Source organism: Falco naumanni, chromosome 7, assembly GCF_017639655.2.
Source record: "Falco naumanni isolate bFalNau1 chromosome 7, bFalNau1.pat, whole genome shotgun sequence".
Lineage (NCBI taxonomy): Eukaryota > Metazoa > Chordata > Aves > Falconiformes > Falconidae > Falco > Falco naumanni.
This window is the reverse complement of record NC_054060.1, coordinates 72,149,925-72,167,950: the sequence shown is the minus strand read 5'-3', so window position 1 is coordinate 72,167,950 and position 18,026 is coordinate 72,149,925. Positions and strand designations below refer to the sequence as shown.

The 18,026-nt window shown below is 42.0% G+C and overlaps 1 protein-coding gene across 10 annotated transcripts in view; it reads right to left on the bottom strand.

Moving 5' to 3' along the window:
• MGA (MAX dimerization protein MGA) overlaps window positions 1-18,026 on the bottom strand; it is a 63,742-nt gene that overhangs the window by 5,078 nt on the left and 40,638 nt on the right. For 5 of the 10 annotated variants that reach the window (XM_040602515.1, XM_040602522.1, XM_040602525.1 and 2 more), the window contains 8 exons: window positions 16,248-17,944; window positions 8,213-8,337; window positions 6,772-6,823; window positions 4,896-5,081; window positions 4,113-4,224; window positions 2,307-2,540; window positions 1,047-1,223; window positions 473-625 (listed from right to left, as the gene is read on the bottom strand). In XM_040602515.1, the coding sequence (XP_040458449.1) occupies window positions 473-625; window positions 1,047-1,223; window positions 2,307-2,540; window positions 4,113-4,224; window positions 4,896-5,081; window positions 6,772-6,823; window positions 8,213-8,337; window positions 16,248-17,944 (2,736 nt within the window). Of the gene's footprint in view, window positions 1-472; window positions 741-1,046; window positions 1,224-2,306; window positions 2,541-4,112; window positions 4,225-4,895; window positions 5,082-6,771; window positions 6,824-8,212; window positions 8,338-16,247; window positions 17,945-18,026 lie in introns of those variants that run through there. The other 5 variants (XM_040602518.1, XM_040602523.1, XM_040602519.1 and 2 more) reach the window with 5 other exon arrangements.

Here is an 18,026-nt window from a genome sequence, read left to right as displayed (position 1 = left end):
AAGGCAGCTGACAGCAAGCAGCACCGACTGCCAGGAACCACCCTGCGCCCAGAGCCGGCAAGGTAGGTGCTGGTATGAGAGGACATCTCCCCCGAGGGCAGCAGGGCTGGCGAGGGGCCGTGCCGCAGGGGGAGCCTGGCCCTAACAGGCAACGATTTTCAACAGCCCAGCACCGCTGCGAACCGCGGCTTCCCCAGCAGGACACACCACGCCGCAGACACGGCCCGGTCCCCGCTCGCTCTGATTTTGCTAAGGGCAAAGAGGCTCAGTGAAGTGAAGGAAAGTTAAAAAGTTAAATTACTCATCTGTAATCCCCTAGGGGCCCCTCTAAACTGCTCAGAGCGTTTGCTTTGGCTACCCAGACAATAACACCTATCATCGCTGCCTAGTGAGAAAACAGTTTACCTTCATTTTTGCAAGGATAACGCTCCCTGCATGCAAGCAGAAAGATCCATAAAATCAGAGAGCCTACCTGAATGGGGCTCTGTGGCTGACACTACTGTTGAGGGCACTGGGTTTCCAGCAACAGTTGACAGTGTAATGGGAATGGTAGAGTTAGTAAGGATTCCTTTTACTTGGACAGGAACTGTTGATCCTGGGAGCTGAATCATCACAGAAGCAATACCTTATCCAAGAAAAGGGGAAGGGGGGGTGAGGTGGAAACAAGAGCCTTTCAGATACTCAGTTAAGCCTGGAAAATAAGAGCCTTGCCTAGGCAATTCTTTACACTGCAATAGCATCTGGAAGTGGTAAAAAAAGAGAAATATAGATTGGTTAGGTGATTAAGAAATCTTCCCTATGTTTCCCTAATTTGGGATTAGTGAAAATTTAATAGACTTGACTTACCTGTTGATAAATGACAGTTCAGAGTTAATAATATCACATCTCTCTTACCACAGCCAGGTTCTACCTCAGCCAGTTAAGTTGTAAAAAAACCCCCAAAAACTACATCAAAGATTAAATAACATGTTACTCTGTAAACTGCCATGCACATCTATGAAAAGCATTATACTGGCTTCCATCAACATGTTCTCGCATGATCATACCTGGTTGTGCTGTCATGGCAGTACTGACGGTGCGAGGCTTTAACTCGGCTTGCAGCAGCGTGGAAGGCACAGCTGCCACCTGCCCCGGGACCAGCGGGCTCTTCAGGGTGAGCACCTGCCCCTGCGGCGTCATCACCAGGCTTGCAGCAGTCAGCGTGAGAGAGGATGAGGTGTCCTCTGCAAAAAAGAAATACGTGCATCAGTAGTTTATTCTGACACAGCACCCCTGATGGCAAACAGCGTCCTGCGACCCAGCGGTAAGTACAGCTGTGGAAGGCACTCCAGCTAGAAGGTTTACAAGCCCCAGAATAGAAAGCTGCTACGGAAGCCGTGCAGGCTCCAGGAACCTCACCTACACAGCTAGACAGCTAGAGCCAGCCTGTACTGTCTCTTTGTGCAGTGTAACAACCCTAGCTCTCCAGAGCGTCACCCTGATCAACCAGCAGAGCAGTCCTGCTGAAGTTACAAAAGGGAATTGTTCAGTCCAAAGAAAGGAAGCTCCCACGCCACATCCACATTCTGATGCCAGACTTCCCCAGGACTGGACAAAAGTGAGGCTTGGGAAACCCGAATAAAAAAATACTGTTGTTTATAAAAGCCCAAGACCACTTCAAGCAAAGTTATTTATTATCACCAAAATAAGAAGCATTACCAGATCCTTAAGAGTATTACAGCAGTACTACCGTGAAAGTCTAGATTTCTGCCATGCTTTTTGTTCCTTCCTACATTTATGGTATGAAAGTCTCCATAAATGCCAGATACTTCTGCACAAGTTCTTGGCTCCAGAAAACTTCTCAAGTATCTGAAAATTCTGGCATTTAATTTAAAAGCCAGTCTTTCAGCACTCTGACAGCTAAGATTGTTTGGGGAGCGATGTTTTAAAACCCGAATCTAGCAGCTCCAGTATTCCGGGGGTTGGGCTTCAGGTTTTGAGTCAGCACAGAACCACCTTTGGTTCTCCGAAATTACTGCAGCCAAACTGCATGAGACCAAAAGGACAACTTCACGGGAATTTTCTTCCCATCGTTCTGGGACTCAAAAGTCCCGTTCGTTTGAAGGTCTCAGCGGTGCCGGTCTCCCCCTTCCCGAGAACAAACTGTTCCCACACCTACTGGATGGGCACTTCCCGGTCCAGTCCTCAATTCTGCTTCAAGAACGAAGCTGCCTGCACAAGCAGGCCAGAGCATTTTGCTCTCCCACGGGGTGCTGCTTCATCGTCTGTCTCCCCTTTACGCGAAACGTGCATTGCTTTTAGCCCACCTGTGGCACGGGCTCCTTTCCTGGCGAGTATCAGTGGCTTGCCTCTCCTATTTGTCATAGTCATTTGGGCCAGCTCTCTGGAGGGAGCAGAAGATCCTTCTTGCTGTGTGCTAGCGGTTGAGGTTACAACAGATTCCTCCGGCTCAGCTTGTTTCTTCTTTTTTTGTGCTTCTACTGCTTTTTGTTTGGCATAAATGTATTCTAGCTTCTTCAGGACAACCTCTTCTGTCTTCCCTATGTAAAAAATTAATAAATGTAAAAAACCCCATATCTTCAAACTCTCCTTCTGGAACTGAAGAGCTTAAGGCAGAACTAAAAATCTATTAAGCTGACAACATTCAACTACTATGCAAGAGATAACCCCACCCCCACCAAGTAAACAGCTCGCTTAACAACAAAAGGAAGTCATTAGCTATTTATTACAAGGTGGGGTTTTTTTTCCTTCAGAAACATCCGTACATGTTAAAATTTATCTTCAACTTTGATGAGCAGAAACCAGCTTGGACAAGCACTAGCCCTCGCTGAACAAGTACTGTTTGAAAGTATCCACAGCTGTGAAAAACCCCTCGGGGCTCTCCTAACGATACATGTGTAACTGCCAGACAAAACGCTACCCTCACCTGGTACGAAATTTCTTGAGATTAATGGGCCCTGTTACTCGAACAGCATTTAGAGGTAAACTCACGTACAGTTTAGCATCGACGTGAAAATTGTAACCTTGAACAAACGAGTATTTTATAAACGTTTTCTGCAGATGCACACAATTTAGTACGATCGAAGTTGAAATAACTATACTGGCTTGTTTCCTGCCTAGTATTTATGTTCTAACATCATGGTCTATCTTTAATTAAGTCTGTAATTAACTAGCTCTCCTGAATGGAATTTTTTTCCTCATTAGTTTTGAGGTACTTCACTATGAATTCAAAAGATCAGAAAAATTTGTGAAGTTGCCTGCTTTCACTCCCCACCCAAGAGGCCTATCACTTCTGGATTAAGAGTAAGGATTATTAAAAACACTTCTTGATATTTTTTTTTTAGATTTTTTTTTAACAAGTACCTAAAATACACATGAGCTGATTCACATAAATGCACACGATGTAAGTATCTTGCACTTATTTCTACTTTACAGGTAGCCTCCTGTTTTTATCCCCAGACAGTAAGAAGATTACAGGAATAATCAAATGTTTTGTTTGCTCACACACATTTTGGCACCGGCTGAACACAAGTCTCAGCTTTCCTGCACCTCCAAACCAACAGGAAGACACAACAAACACAATGAACGCGGCTTTGTCTGGAGGTGCCCAGGTGAGCTGCAGCTCCAAGCACGCTGCACTCTCCTTCCACAGCCAGGGCTGCTGCCTTACAGACACCGCTACAGCACCCGTTCTCAGAGAAGCAGCAGAACAGTTACTTGCAAAGCTGACGAAGGCAGGCAGAGGTCTCGGCACTGCTCAGAGCCAGCGGTGTACACTCGCCAAGCACCGAGCAGCGCGGTTTCAGGACGTGACCGATGGGAGAACGAGGCGCCTTCCCCCCAGAGCACAGGCAGCGCGCAGGGACCCAAGCCCGCGCTCGCAGCACAGGTCATGCTGCCCTTCCTTCAGGCACAAGGGAAGACACAAGCAGCTCTCATCAGCATAAGTGTATGGGTGAGTCAGAGCTCAGCAGGTCTGTTTGGCATCCAGTCTATGATTTACGTGAACTAATGACTCACCTGGATCCACAGAGGATTACTCCACACACCCTGACTCTTAAAAGCCCTTTCTTTCATTATTCCAGCTAGTCTGCACCCAAAAAGAGTCTCACCTGAAAGCGTGGATACTTTTCGAATCAAAACATCTTGTTTGCGTGTCAGTAAGTTCTTCTGTCCAATAAATTTATCTGCCTGATCAGTCAATCCTTGGATTTCTTCATAGGCCTAGAAAAGTGTCAGGGAACTGATTTATAAACCAATAATGATACCCAAAATAATAAAATAATTTTCCTTCCCAGAAACCTTGACAGAATTTAGACATTTTCATCACCTTGAGAAACCAGGACTCATTAAGTACCATGTAATGCCAGCTTTACCTAAATGCAAGCTGAAAAGCGATAAACTTGTTCATCCTTTTTAAAGAAAAAACCCTAACTTTTATCCCACAATTTCAAGGTACAGCTGATAAACCTAATTATGTATCTCCAACTTACATTTTGTTTTCTGTCATTTACATCTTTACAACTAAGACTTCAGTGTCAGTATAATAATCGAATGCTACCTTCTGCATCAAAAAAAGTGAAGTCCTCAATGAATTTCAAAATTGCCTGATGTACACACTACGTTGCCAAGGAATTAAGACATAACCTTCCATGGTTAAACTCACAAAGAACACAACAAGGAGAGGGTTAATCCAAAATAAGGCATCTGTATCATTAAGTTTTTAGGAATACAAACGCTTTCAGATAGCGTTTTCTTCTGGCGAGTCCTGTAAAGGTGACAGAAGTTCACGGTTCACAGTATCACTCGGACTCAGCTCAAGGAGTCCATACCAGCTTAATTACTCTGACCAGAGTTAACGATTCTCATCCTCACTTAAGCGTCAAAATACTTACTTGCTTGAGAATGTAGCATTTGGAGACCTTGGGAAGGTTGTGCAACCCCAGAGTTCTCTTCAGCTTCTCAAAGAGATCTCTCATTTCATTACGACGCCGGCGTTCATTTGCTGTGTGTGTCTGGCGGTAATGAGCAAAGGCTTCTGCCTCAGTCTTCAGCTTTCTGTGCCAGAGTTGACGTTTCTGCTGGAGAAGTAACCGTATTGACCAGTTTAAATAAAAAGGGCAATGTCACAGCAAACAACATTCAAAGGCATGCCTCATTTACAGGGCTGATTTACACCTGAAGATCTCGTATCATGCTACTCTGCTAGTATGGCTTCATGGAAGCTCAGCGTCAGAAGCGCACGCAATAAGCATGAAATGCTGACCAACAAGAAATGACCAACATAATCGCATCAACCCTAACGGAAAAGATCATGAGCGGTCCCTTCTACTCATAAGCATTTTTTAAATTTTTTTTTTTTGCAATACAAGGCTACTTAGGTAAACCACAGGATTACAGCAAAATCACGCACGTTTGAGCCCCATTTTTTTTTGTTGTCTGCCTGTCAAAGAAGTCTACTAATGAATGAAACAATCACATCAAATATCAGACACCTGAATTTTTCCCTAGAGCGAAACTAGTCTGATTTCTATTTCGTTTCATGGGTACATATGGGTTGGGGCCAAGAGACATTGTAGGTAAGAATGTGAAAGAGTGGAACCAAACTTATGACCCCAGACACCTACCAAGAAACAGAAAGTGTCACAAGACAGGCTCTGATTTTCAATTTGCTTAAGCTTCGAAAAGGGTTGACAGGCAATAAGCATAATTACTGATCTCTACAGATTTGAAGGTTTGTTATTTCATCGTTACTTTTACAGGTTTGGTACAACTATGCTATTTATTTTATGATGAAGTAGTATTTCAAGAGTAGCATTAACGCAGGCTTTTTAACATCATTTTAGGTCTGCTCCAAACCCCAGTGAATCAGTGGAAAGGCTCCTCACGTCCAGTGACGGTATTTCTGAGCCGACTCTCCCGAAACCCGGCTCCTGACATGCACTTTGCCCCCAAAGGCAGACCGAGCACAGTAAGGCTGCAGTAATGCTGCAACCCATCTGCTCCTGCACTGGCCGCTCGGCTCCTCCCAAGGCAGGGCCCCATGCCGTAAATTCCAGGGCAGAGAGAGGAGTACGTGGAGAAGGCAAGGCAGGCAGAGCACCCTGGAACCATCTCAAGCAAAGGCATACGTACCAGCCTGCTCTAACGTACAGGACAAACACCAGGCTCACAGCCCACCTCAGAGCCCCACCCCAGCAGATAGCTCTACATCTGACACCAAGTACAGCACGGACATGACCATGGACAGTTGGTGAAACTGGCTTCAAAGCCACCCTAAAATACGGCATAAGCTTCAGAAGGACCGCAGTGAGTTTTGGTTTGAGAGGATTCTGCATTATCCGTAACTTGCCTAAATACGTATTATTTAAACTACTGTCTTCAGAAATCCTTTGCCCACTGCTGTGCTACATAATCCTACATACTGTCGTCTTCTACACATGAAAACATTTCTCAGTTGTTCATTATTTTGTGTGCTATAACAATTATTTATGCCAAGAACACAAAACCTAAGCAAACATCCTAATAAAAGGCAGATACTCCTCCCATACATACAGCTGCATCTGAAACCCACCGATGCCAGCAGCTGTCCTTTTTCTTTAACGAGATTTGGACCGAGCCCCTTCCCCCCATACACACATTCGGTTTCTTGCATTGAATCATAAACATATGGAAGGTAGATAAATCGCGTTAAGAGTCGTACTTGAGATGAAAGTTTATCTTTAAAATGGAGGTGTGATACCAAAAGGAAAGAGGAGAGCAAACATATACCTTCGTAGGTTTTTCTGATAATTTTTCATCCGAAGAATTACGAGCATGGTATCTGGAAGAAAGGTAAAAAGTTTTTCCCAACACTACTCATCTCATTCACTCTATCCTCATTAACTACATTCCAACAGCAACTACAATTGCTCATTTTTATCCCTTGAAATTATCTCTTCCTTGTATAACTACATGAAAGCAGGATACTGTTGAGCTTTCCCAACAAAGTGAGCTATCTCCAATGCCATCATCCTGGAAAAAAAATCAAGCTGTTCTGAAAGTTGTAAAATTAACTCACAGTGCAAAAGACAAACTATTTCATTATATGCCAAAGAGAATAAATTCAGCCTGTGACTGTTAGCTGCAGAATGTTTTTGGTTTTTTAAAAACTATGTTTTGGTTCTTTTTTAAAAAAACCCACAGATTCAATACAGGTAGCAGAGCAATCCCTCCCCCACCAAGAAAAACCAACCAAAATCCTCACATTTATTACTATCCCAATACGTAATAACAGCTTCCTCGTATCTTAGGAGCTTCAAGAAAACAAAGAACAATACGCATTTGAAATAATTACCTTTTTACAAAACATAACATCTGTTTTTCTCTCTCACTGAATGACCTTCACAATTTATAGCAAAGTCACCATCTAAAGATAAAAGTTGAGCTGTATCTTTGAACGAAAAAAACCCCAACATAGGAACTATCTGGGAGGTATATAGTATCACCAAACAGATTCTTTCAGTTTCTACAAAAAAAAAATTCTTAAAAAGAACCAAGGATGCAACATTCCGAATTCTTTTGTTTGGTGCAACTGAGAAACAGCCATGACCATCTTTACATACCTCAAGTAAGCCATGATTTTACTTTGCATTTTGTCATTACAAATGGAAGGGCAGCAATAATAACAGAAAACAAAAAAAACAAAAACCAAAAGAACAACAAAATAAAAGCCCAGCTATCCAACCATGGCAGACTATATGTAAATATAGTCTTCGCTGGGGCAATGGTCCCAAAGACAAAGCTTTCATTTACAGGATCAAGAATTAAGCCAATGACGCTCCCGCCTAAAAATAACAAGTCCACCAGCAAAAATAACAAAGCTTGCAAAATCACATTTTAAACAAAGATGACCCTGCTCATACTCAGTTTGCAGGAAGGGAGGTGATTCACTCATAATAATTTTACATTACAAGATATACATCCCCATGAACAAATTAATTAAGAGGAGAGAGCAAATAAAAAAAAATAAAAATAGGCTAGGACACCTCAAATCTACCCTTAGTTCTGACAGCCCCCTCCTCACAGACACTGGGAAGCACCAGTGCTCAGGAAGACCTGACACAAGCCTTGCTTTATCTTACCATCACATTAAACCTGTTGTTTAATGGGTTCATTCAAAGCCAGCTCATCAATCAAATACAGAACTGTTGCACTCTCCAAGGATGCTTACTTCTGTTTGGAAGGTTGGGTATTAGCAGCTGTGGCCTTCAGACGGGCAATGTTAATCTTCTCTGAAAGCTCCTCCACGGTCTCAATGTCCACCTGCTCGTCATCCTCACTGTATTCACACGCATCCTGGAACAGTTTTTGTTTTGTTTTTTAAAATGAGTATCTACTTAGCAATAGAGCTCAGGCCAAAACAGTTTCACTTCAGTCTCAAAAGAGATTACATTAAAACATTAAGAACCATTAAAGAATCAACATCTCCAGCTACACTGGCCAATAAATAAACAGTGCTAAGCAGGTGGTTATTTTAACTGTCACCTCCAGGAACTCCTCCCACTAGCAACTCCACAAAATGAATGTGGTAAGGGCAAAACCATCTCTGTCGTTTATGCTTTTACTAGGGGTGAGATGAAAAGCTGCTACAGGGCAGAGCTTTCCTGCCTCCATTTTCAAGTAAGATTAAACTGCCTTTACAACCTGCTACTGCAGGTTGCTAATTAACATATTTTTTTTGACACAGGTTGAGATGGTTATCTCCTTAGCAATGGTCTCCCATACCTAAGACAGCAACAGTCAGAACATCATATAACCAGGCTTCTTTGGGTCATACAGTAAACTGCTTACAAGATGAAGAGTATGATTTTGGCTCTTTCCAAAATGCTGCCCAATAATTATTTTAAATATTTATGATATTTTGAAGAGTACTTTTTCTCCATGCTTGCCTGACCAAGAAAACTTGCTACCATCTGTGAAGACAGAGATAGAGAATAACTACAGTACTGTAGCAACTACAAGTTACATACTCTTGTGGCCATTTGTAATAGCAGGTGACCCCCCATTCTGTCACCCACCCGCCCACCCCACCCCCTGCCCAAGCCAAAAATTAAGCTGATGTTTTTGTATTACAGGTTTTTTGAGCTTTTTATATTATAGTCTTTGGTCTGCTTGCAGAATGCAGAACTCTCTCCTCCTCAAGAAAATGTAATTATACTTCCATTCCATACTCTATTTCACCCAGTTCCCTGAACCAACCCAGTCTTGTCCTCCTATTCTTCTGTCTTTCATTCCTTCTCTTTGTCCTTCTTTTCTGCCTTTTTGAGGAACTGCAATCAACTTCTTCTCTGAACTGAATACTTACCTGAAACTGATGCAAACAGTTAATCTGTTTAAGTTAAAACTTAAGTTAAAAAACACTAAGTGCAGAACAGCAAAAAAAAGCAATGCACAATACTGGATCAGTAAGTGGCCTCTAGTAAATGCTTTTCAGGGTACCAATTATTTAAAGTTATCTGCAACTCACACCGCTGTTTTAAGAAACACAGATTAGAAAGGCTTACTCAGCTGACCACAGATTAGGCTATAACAAAAACAAAAGCAGCCTAAATCACCACACAAGCATATCTAACAAGTGGTTAAGATAGACATTTCCAATCATCGGTCATGAAATTTACACCTGTGAAATCTGCAGCTATGTTAAAGGGACCCAATTTATAGCCAGACAGTAAGTCTTAGCTGATAAATTTCCTTTTACAGTGAAGCAGGATCTCTAACAACCTAAGGGTTGATTTGGCTTCTTCATGGTGACTAAACACAACCTTTCCTAAACAAAAACAAACAAACAAAAAACCCCCACAACCCCAAACCCCACAACTCACAGGAGGGCTAATTAAAATTTGAACACCACCAAAAATGCCACTTTAGTTACTGACACCACGCAGTGACCACCACTGTGAATCATGCTGCCACATAAAATTATCGGTATTTTTTAAACCATGTGTCACATAGCATCTCCCATGGCTGTATGGCTAAGGCTACAGAAAACGGAATCGGTTCAAAAATTAAGCAAGTTTGCCTTCCTTTACTAAAGACTACACTGGGGATATAACCTTTTTAAATTACAACAATGTATACTTTGTAGCAATGTAGCCTTTAGTAAAGTATAGAGTGAGTGTATGCACATATATATACACACATGAAAAAGGGTATATGTACATTTTAAAAGTGTGTGTATAAAGTGCATGTATTTTAGTGACTTGCATACATACACACACATCTGCAATACTGCCTGCAGAATCTTCCACTCTTTTTAAAAGAACGAAATCATGCAGCATCCTCCCCCTGGAAAACCACTGTCAAATATTCCAAATTCTTCCATCACCCTCCATTCACATCATGAGGGGTTCTACCAAGTGTTGGTAGTAGATTCTATAGTAGAAAGAAGTATAAACTTCTAAACTACTCACTTGCAGAGAAACTGACACCTCTTCCTGTACTATGAAGTGCCAAGATACTACTGCTGTAACAAAGAAAAGCGATGCTCAAGTTATCAGCTATAGCTGCTAGATCTGAACAGAAAAGCATCCTTACTCCTTTTCACGCTGCTATGCACACTCCCATGTTACCTATGCTTGTAAAAAGTCACATCTTTTGAAAAAGAAAGAGAAGAGCAAGGAGAGTGACCTTAGATGAGAGACGACTAGCTGTAGAGAACAATCTCGCTCTTTCTTTCAAAGATATTTTTAACACGTGCTGACTAAAGACACCGTTCTTCCCTGCCCAGGAAAGCAGCTCTGATCTCTGTCGAGTTCTCTATTTGGAAAGGAGGTAAGTTACTCTGCTACTACTGACTTCTAGGGTTTCTTGCAGCATTCCTTCAGAGCAGCTATGAATCTGTATTATGCCACAACAGCTCCTGTTACGAGTACAAAGAGCAGCACGGAGGTAAAAAATTCTCACCTGACTTTGAAAGTATGTACTGGCGGGATCTTACGGAAGTACTGTTTCTTCCAGTGCATGACAGCCCATAAAACCCGTATTTGTTCCAACTCGTAAATATTCTCCCACAAAGTAAGACTCATTAGCACTGGGACCAGGCACAGCACAGAGAAAATGAACTGTCTTTACCAAGGAAGCAGTGTGTCACTTTGAACCCGACAGGCTGGTCAGGAGCTACGTGGCACCACTGCTACCCAAGACAGCAGGACAGTGACAGTCAGAAGACACAACATCCCTGGGACCTTGGTGAGGTCCAACCAAATACTGCTGGCAGTCCAGATCCAGAACACGTATGCAGGGGCTACTGAAATTGTGCCCGAGTTAAGACTACATTGCATTTCAGCAACTTCCAAGCACTGTCTCTGAACAGTACACAGCTTTGTTTCATGGCTGTTGCGTGGCTCTGTATGCCTACAGAAACTTAAGAAATTTAAGTTCCACTATGTAAAATCTCACCTGAAGAATATCACTTAGGCAAACAGCCAGTGATTTTTTAACAACTCCTCCTCACGCTTGCTTTACTTGTTACAGACTTTATCAAGATCCAGTTTCAATGAACAGGAGCAACTTTTTGGGTGCATTTTGTCAATGAAGTAGTTTTGTTCTTAGGAGAACAGATGCATCCAAGTTGTCTTTAAGTCAATTCTGCAGATTTCCCATTGAAAAGCAGAGACTAACCCATTCACACAAGGTCACAGAAAGGCAGGAAAATCCAAGAACACAACTGAAAATTCCCAAATTCTCTTAAGTGTCCTTAACAGGTATGCCAGGGTTCACAGAGTGAACCAGATGATGCACTAGAGGACCCAGACTGCTGAAATTCCAAAATTCCTCTACTGAGGAGAACATATGCTTGACCCTGGAAACAAGTCTACTAACTGGTAAGAGTGGAGGGAAGAGAAAGCAAAAGAGAACAAGTTGGAAGATACCAAAATTGCACCATCTCCCCAGACGCAGACCTTCTGTTGAGCTACGACAGGTGTTTTAACACATAGCATAGCTGCTTCCACAGCCTTTTTTTTAATCCTCCCCAGGGCCTGATGAGAGAAGGAAAAGCATCATAAAGCCAGAGGGAAAAAGCTGGCTAAACAAAAATTATTCAAAGATGCTATTTAAATTACAGAACTACTGAACAGATATATGCCATTATGTTGAAAATACTACTTGCGAGAAGTACAGGGTTACCCAATTTTAACAGGTCACATTTTATGACAACATAGTTTTATTTCTTTATACCTAGAGTACTTCTAATTTTTGCCTGCTCTCCTTGGTCATCTATAAAGCCTCATGGATGCTGAAAGCCTCCGGATATTTTTTCCAGCTTTTCTGGTTTATGCAGTATCATTGCTGCAATTCTACATGCAAGAGATACCGATTTCCTTCGGTGGGCAGGACTGCTCTGTCTAAACTACATTTGGACATCACTACGCTGCAGGGAAGGGCATCACGCAGCATAGTTCAAAAGATGCTACAATCCAGAAAGTGAGAAGAAAAAAAGCTCAGCAAGTTAGCTTACTGTAGAAACACTACCATGTCAAAGCTTTTGAGTGCTGACAAGTTACAGTGGGCTAACCAAAGGGTTGATATTTATTATGCAGCTAGAGATGTTCTCATGGTACCATGTTTTCTACATGTTACCATACTAGAAAAATGGCATTCAGAACCCAAGACATGGCATCTTATTCATGAAAGATTGGGGGGGGGGGGGGTACAGAAGTAACAACTCTCCATTGCTCACCAAGAACTTCACAGTTTTAACTTTACAAATCCTGAATGTGGACATGTGTACAACAAAAAACATTACTTCTTTCATTCTTACATTTAACAAAAAAAGGAAAAATGCTTCGGGATGGCTAATCTTTCCTCTCTACCTCTGACTTGCTAACAACCGGAAAAGTATCACAATTGTGAAGATCATCAGAAATTAATATCTGCCTAAGAACAGCTACTCCTATGTAAGTAAGTACTGCCAATCTGACACTGGCTGAGCCCTATTCATAGCCTAGCAGGGCTTCTCAGGGTGCAAAACTTTTAGAATTCTTCTGGAAGCCCTGCCTTTCTAGGAAAGGTAGCATCAGCCTTTCCACAGGTCCTGTTGTTACAAAACTTCTAGATGTCTTTAAGTTTGTAGAAGTAAAATGCCTTAATGGAGACACAAGAGGAACAATCCCACACTACAACAGAAATTCCAACACTTTTCCCTCTCTGCATTTCAATGCCTGCTTCTAAGCTATCTCCTCTGACTTATCTGTCTGTTCCTGGCAACCTGTACCCCTGTGGCTGGCTCCCAAAGAGCAAACTGCCTGACGGCAGAGGGTCCCCAGTGACAGTACCGAGAAAAAAGGAGGGTAGATGACAATGGACATTGTTAGACATTACCCAAGTAAACGCCTCATTTCTGGATCTGCCTTCCACGCTAGAATATCTGCAGACTTCACACGTGGTCTGTATCAAAAGCTCAGAGCATATGACAGATTGTTACAGCTTAAATTGTCCAAAAATACACCACTTCCACTTTTTATTGAACTTACAATTTTGTACTAATTCATAACAGTTACTTATCATTTTAACATTCAGCTCAGAGAAAGAATGATTGAAAGGCACATTTAAACAACACTTTATTTAAAACAACTTGCCAGACACAGAAGCTACATTTAGCCTAGTAAATTAAACAGGACCATGGGACTCGATCTGTAGCATTAACACTAGAACAACCCCCAGCATGGTTTTGGCTTAAGCCAACAGGCACTCGTGAACAATTCACAGACACTGTCTGTGACTTAGCTCAAGCCAAGCAGTCATTCTCAAGAGGAAATTTGTGTGCAGTCATAATGCCTTGGAGATCAAGAGTTTAACATCACATCTCAGACCGCCACACTTGAATTTGTTCAGACAACAGGTCCTGATATTGATTAGTTTGCCTATATGGTATTCTCACAATGTTTTACTCTTATCACCAAGCCCACGACAATCAGCCCTCCTAAGCTCCTCTCGATGCAACTCAGGGTAGGAAATGCAAAAGAGCAAAGATACCATTCTCCCAAAGCTTCTCTCTTGTTGTTGAGTAGAGGAAGAGTCTACATGAGTCTCTTAAGTCAAGTACACAAAGTTAACACAAGGTAAGAAGGTAATTTGAACAGCATCAATACACAAAATTACAAACAATGAAGTCCTTACTGCACTGAGAACCAGTGTGGGGAAACGTACTAAACCAAACAGGAATACCTATGACATGTAAGCAGCAATCATCCTGACTCTCACTAGAGTTTTCTGGGGTTTCTAACAGCTATTTCCTGAGCAAGTAAAACCAGTCCATATTTTAAACTAGTAGTGAAAGAGCTGTCATTAGCATTTCCACTAAACAAAAGTATTAGTGGACACGTGTGTACGCTCTGCTTCTGTGTTTCCACTGGTTTAATGAAATAGATACACAGCCTCTAGGAGCCTGTTTATATGATCTGACTTCATCCAGCCCGACAAACACCAGTACAGCCTGTCCTGTAAGCACTATGTTGATAAAAGAGCACATCCCAGTGAAAAATAACACCTACATACTTAATTTAAAACTGAATCCTCCATTAGGCGCTGCCATGCTAACTCAACTTGCAGGCAGCACAGATCAACAAACCAGGTTTTTACAGTCCTCCGAGGTCTCATTCCTCAGCTTTACTGCTCTAGAACCAAAGCTAGCTTACTCATGTTTGCGTGAGCTTATGGTGAAGACCAACCCTCACATGGCTTACCAAACCATGTTGGTCAAAACCTGCACAGCAAGCTTCTTCCAAAACAAAGGTGTTCCAATTATGTTCCAATTCTTATAATCTCTAACAATTATTTTTTCGTTTCACGATCCTTTTGCAGGACAAAAGAAAACACATCTTTAAAACATCAACCCTAATAACAGGCTGCTCTATGACCTAGACATTATTGTTGCCTTACCAACAGATTCCCAAGTCTACCTTGCCTGGAAAGTTTATCCAGCATCAGGCTAACCGTGGTTCTCAAAACTTGATCATAACTCTGCTGAAGTTATTGAAGGATAAACGAGTCGCCAAACTGCCACTGTGGCTCACGACAAACAACTCCATTTTCAGCTTGAAAGAACTTCAAAAAGTTACATCTGCTTTCAGTTTCCTCACCTTCCTGCAGCTGAGATGCTATCATCTTGCCTGAGAATAGTGAGCTGGAATATGAACTGATTATAGTCAATTTTTCTGGAAGTTAAATAGGTTCTCTAAAAGCCAGAGCTGCAGACTTAATTGAGTCACTCTGGATATGGTTAGAAGAAAAAGTCGTCCAATTTGGTTTTCAGCTGTGAGAGGACTACGTTAATATAAAAGGTCTAAAAGAACTATATACTTTCAAATTCCTGAAGAGACTAACATAATCTCTATTATTAATTTGTTTGGTTTTCAATTCTTCTCCAGTTTAACCTTTGTCTTTCCACTTTTATCTCATCCCAAGAAAAAGCTATCTCATTTCTTATGTCCATCTGACCGATTCACAAACCCTCAAGTTCATAAATTTTAAGTAGCAATGCACTGGTTCTTAAGTTACATTGATATATAAAAAGTACATCAAGGAATTACATGTGGGATTCTTCTAAATTTTGGGTAAAATTTGATGGAAATTCTATGAGCATTAAAATTTAAACATAATTATACTAACTACAATGTTTTGCCCTCATTCTGTGACTTCTGGAGCAGTTGCTTTTCTATCAAATATAGAATGACAGCTTTCACATACTACTTGAACGTACCACTAAATTTCAAGAAGAATTTAAGTAGAGTGTCAAACATTCCTTCCAGAAATAAATGTTAACTCAGGGCTACAAAAATTAAGTAGAAGGAAAGAGCTTAAAATAACAAATACTATGCTGGCTACTAAGTTTTAGGATCGTAAGTCATCTATTACGAGGAAGCAAGCTGCTTAAGTAAATACTGGAGAAAGACAACATGCAATGGTTCTATTACAGCTTGCTCAATATAACTCCTGTTACCTGAAAAAGACAATTTCTAAAAGGTCACTACACTACAATGCTACCTATAAAAGAGCATGCAGCTAAGAAGAAATAGAAGACATTTCCACTTGGAACCCCGATCTAAACTTTCTAAAGAATCTGAAGTCCAGAACAGAAACATCACACTGGATCTTTCAAATCCATGAGTTGGGACACGTTAGTTGGTCAATTTAAAAAAAAAAAACCAAACAACAAACCAAAACCCAACACCAGAAATCCCTTCATAAATAGTTAAAATGCTTACCACTTTTTCAACATCTACTTCCTCTTCACTTGGGAAGTCAGAAGCACCATCCAGCATCTCATCAGCAGAATCATCAGTTTTTTCATCCTCTTCATCCTCATCGTCGTCTTCCTCCTCTTCTTCTTCCATATCATCAGCAGTTATATCAATAGTGGGCACGTAGCCCTTTTTGTGATGCCTAGGCTCCTGTGCCCTCTGTTCTGGTGGCAGGAAGTCACTTTTCTCAGATACATCAGCTTTGTTATCTGCCTCACTTTTATTTTCTAAGGCAGGTACAATGCTAGATATTTTGCTCCAAGAACTGTTGACATGCGTTACAATATCGTGACCTGTTTTCATTTCTTCCTGAGGATCAAAAGCACCTTGTTCTTTGTTGTTACTGCCTGCTTTGCCTTCCTTGGTACTGACGGCATGCTGTCCTCCTGAAGCATCATCCTGCTGCTCTTCCGCCGGACTGCTGCCAGACTTGCTGCCTGTTCTCCCTCTTATGCTTCCTGATTCTGTGCAGTCCGTGTGCCCCTTCCTTTCCGTATCTGGCTGCACAGCATCACCCTGGCATTCTTCTTTGTTCTGAGACAGTTCAGTCTCTCTCTGCTCCTCCTTGCTCTCCAGCTGCGTATCTTGGTCTTGCTGACCTTGCGACTGCCCAGAACTTGCCTGGCTGTGCTCCTCCACCTGTGTCCGTGCATCTCCTTCCCACTCTTTTACTGGTTTCCCTTCCTGTTCGTCATGTATTTGTTCCTTCCCGTGGTTCTTCAACTGTGCAGTCTCCTGATTCTCAAGACTCCGTGGGTGCGCATTATTACCCTGAGGAGCAACTGGAGGCTGCTGATCTGATGGCCCGTAAACAGTTTCAGAGTTAGTTGAAACAGCCTCCACCAGAGTTTCAGAACTGACAGAATCCTCTTTCCCCTCAGAAGCCCCTTTTTCTTCCTCATCATTTGGCTTCTCGCTGATGTACGAATGGTCAGACGACACGACATCTGCAGAAACATCAGGCTGAGAAGAAAAGCTATCATCACAAGAACTCTCTAGCACCTTGGAGTCCTCCTCCACCATCTCTAACGTAGCAGAATTTCTATCAGGTGTGGCTGTGCCAGATGCTGACTCTTCAACATTATTTGACTGGTTAACTGACAATTCGTTTTCTTCTTGTTTCCTATCGGACGCTGTGACCTCGGACTCTGTAACTTCAGCATCATCTGAGCGTGAAGCCTTCTCATTTTCCTTCTGCTGAGCAGCACCCAACTCCTCTTTCTTGCATATTTTCCTGTAATCCTTCTTCATCTGAAGAGATGCAAAATGGTGCAGAATGGAGTTTGGCACAGTCTTCTGTCCTGGGAGCTGAAGTAAAGCAAAACTGCCAGATTGTAGAGGTATGAGATTAGCAGCCGTAGCTGGCAGACCACCTGAGCTGCAGTTCATTTTAGACTCAGAGGCTGCCTGATTTGTCACACTGCTAGCAGCAGGAGGAGAGATCCTCAGAGTCAGAGTGCCTGCTTGTGACACAAAACTTGTTACTGAAGGAGGAAGAGAAGATGCTTGAGTGGCTGTGTTGGACGTAGGGGATAGCTTGGGTGCTGCAGCTTGTACAGCTGGATTTGCAGCAGGAGAAGTGGAAGACACAGAGGAAGTGGGAGACACAGGTGACTCGGGAGGCTTAGAAGGTGCAGGCAACCGGATTCCTACAACAGATCCTGTGAGGAAAACAGAACATCAACTAATACTTCCTCAATGCAATTTTTCATTTTTTTTATTTTTTTAATTTTTTTAGTTTTA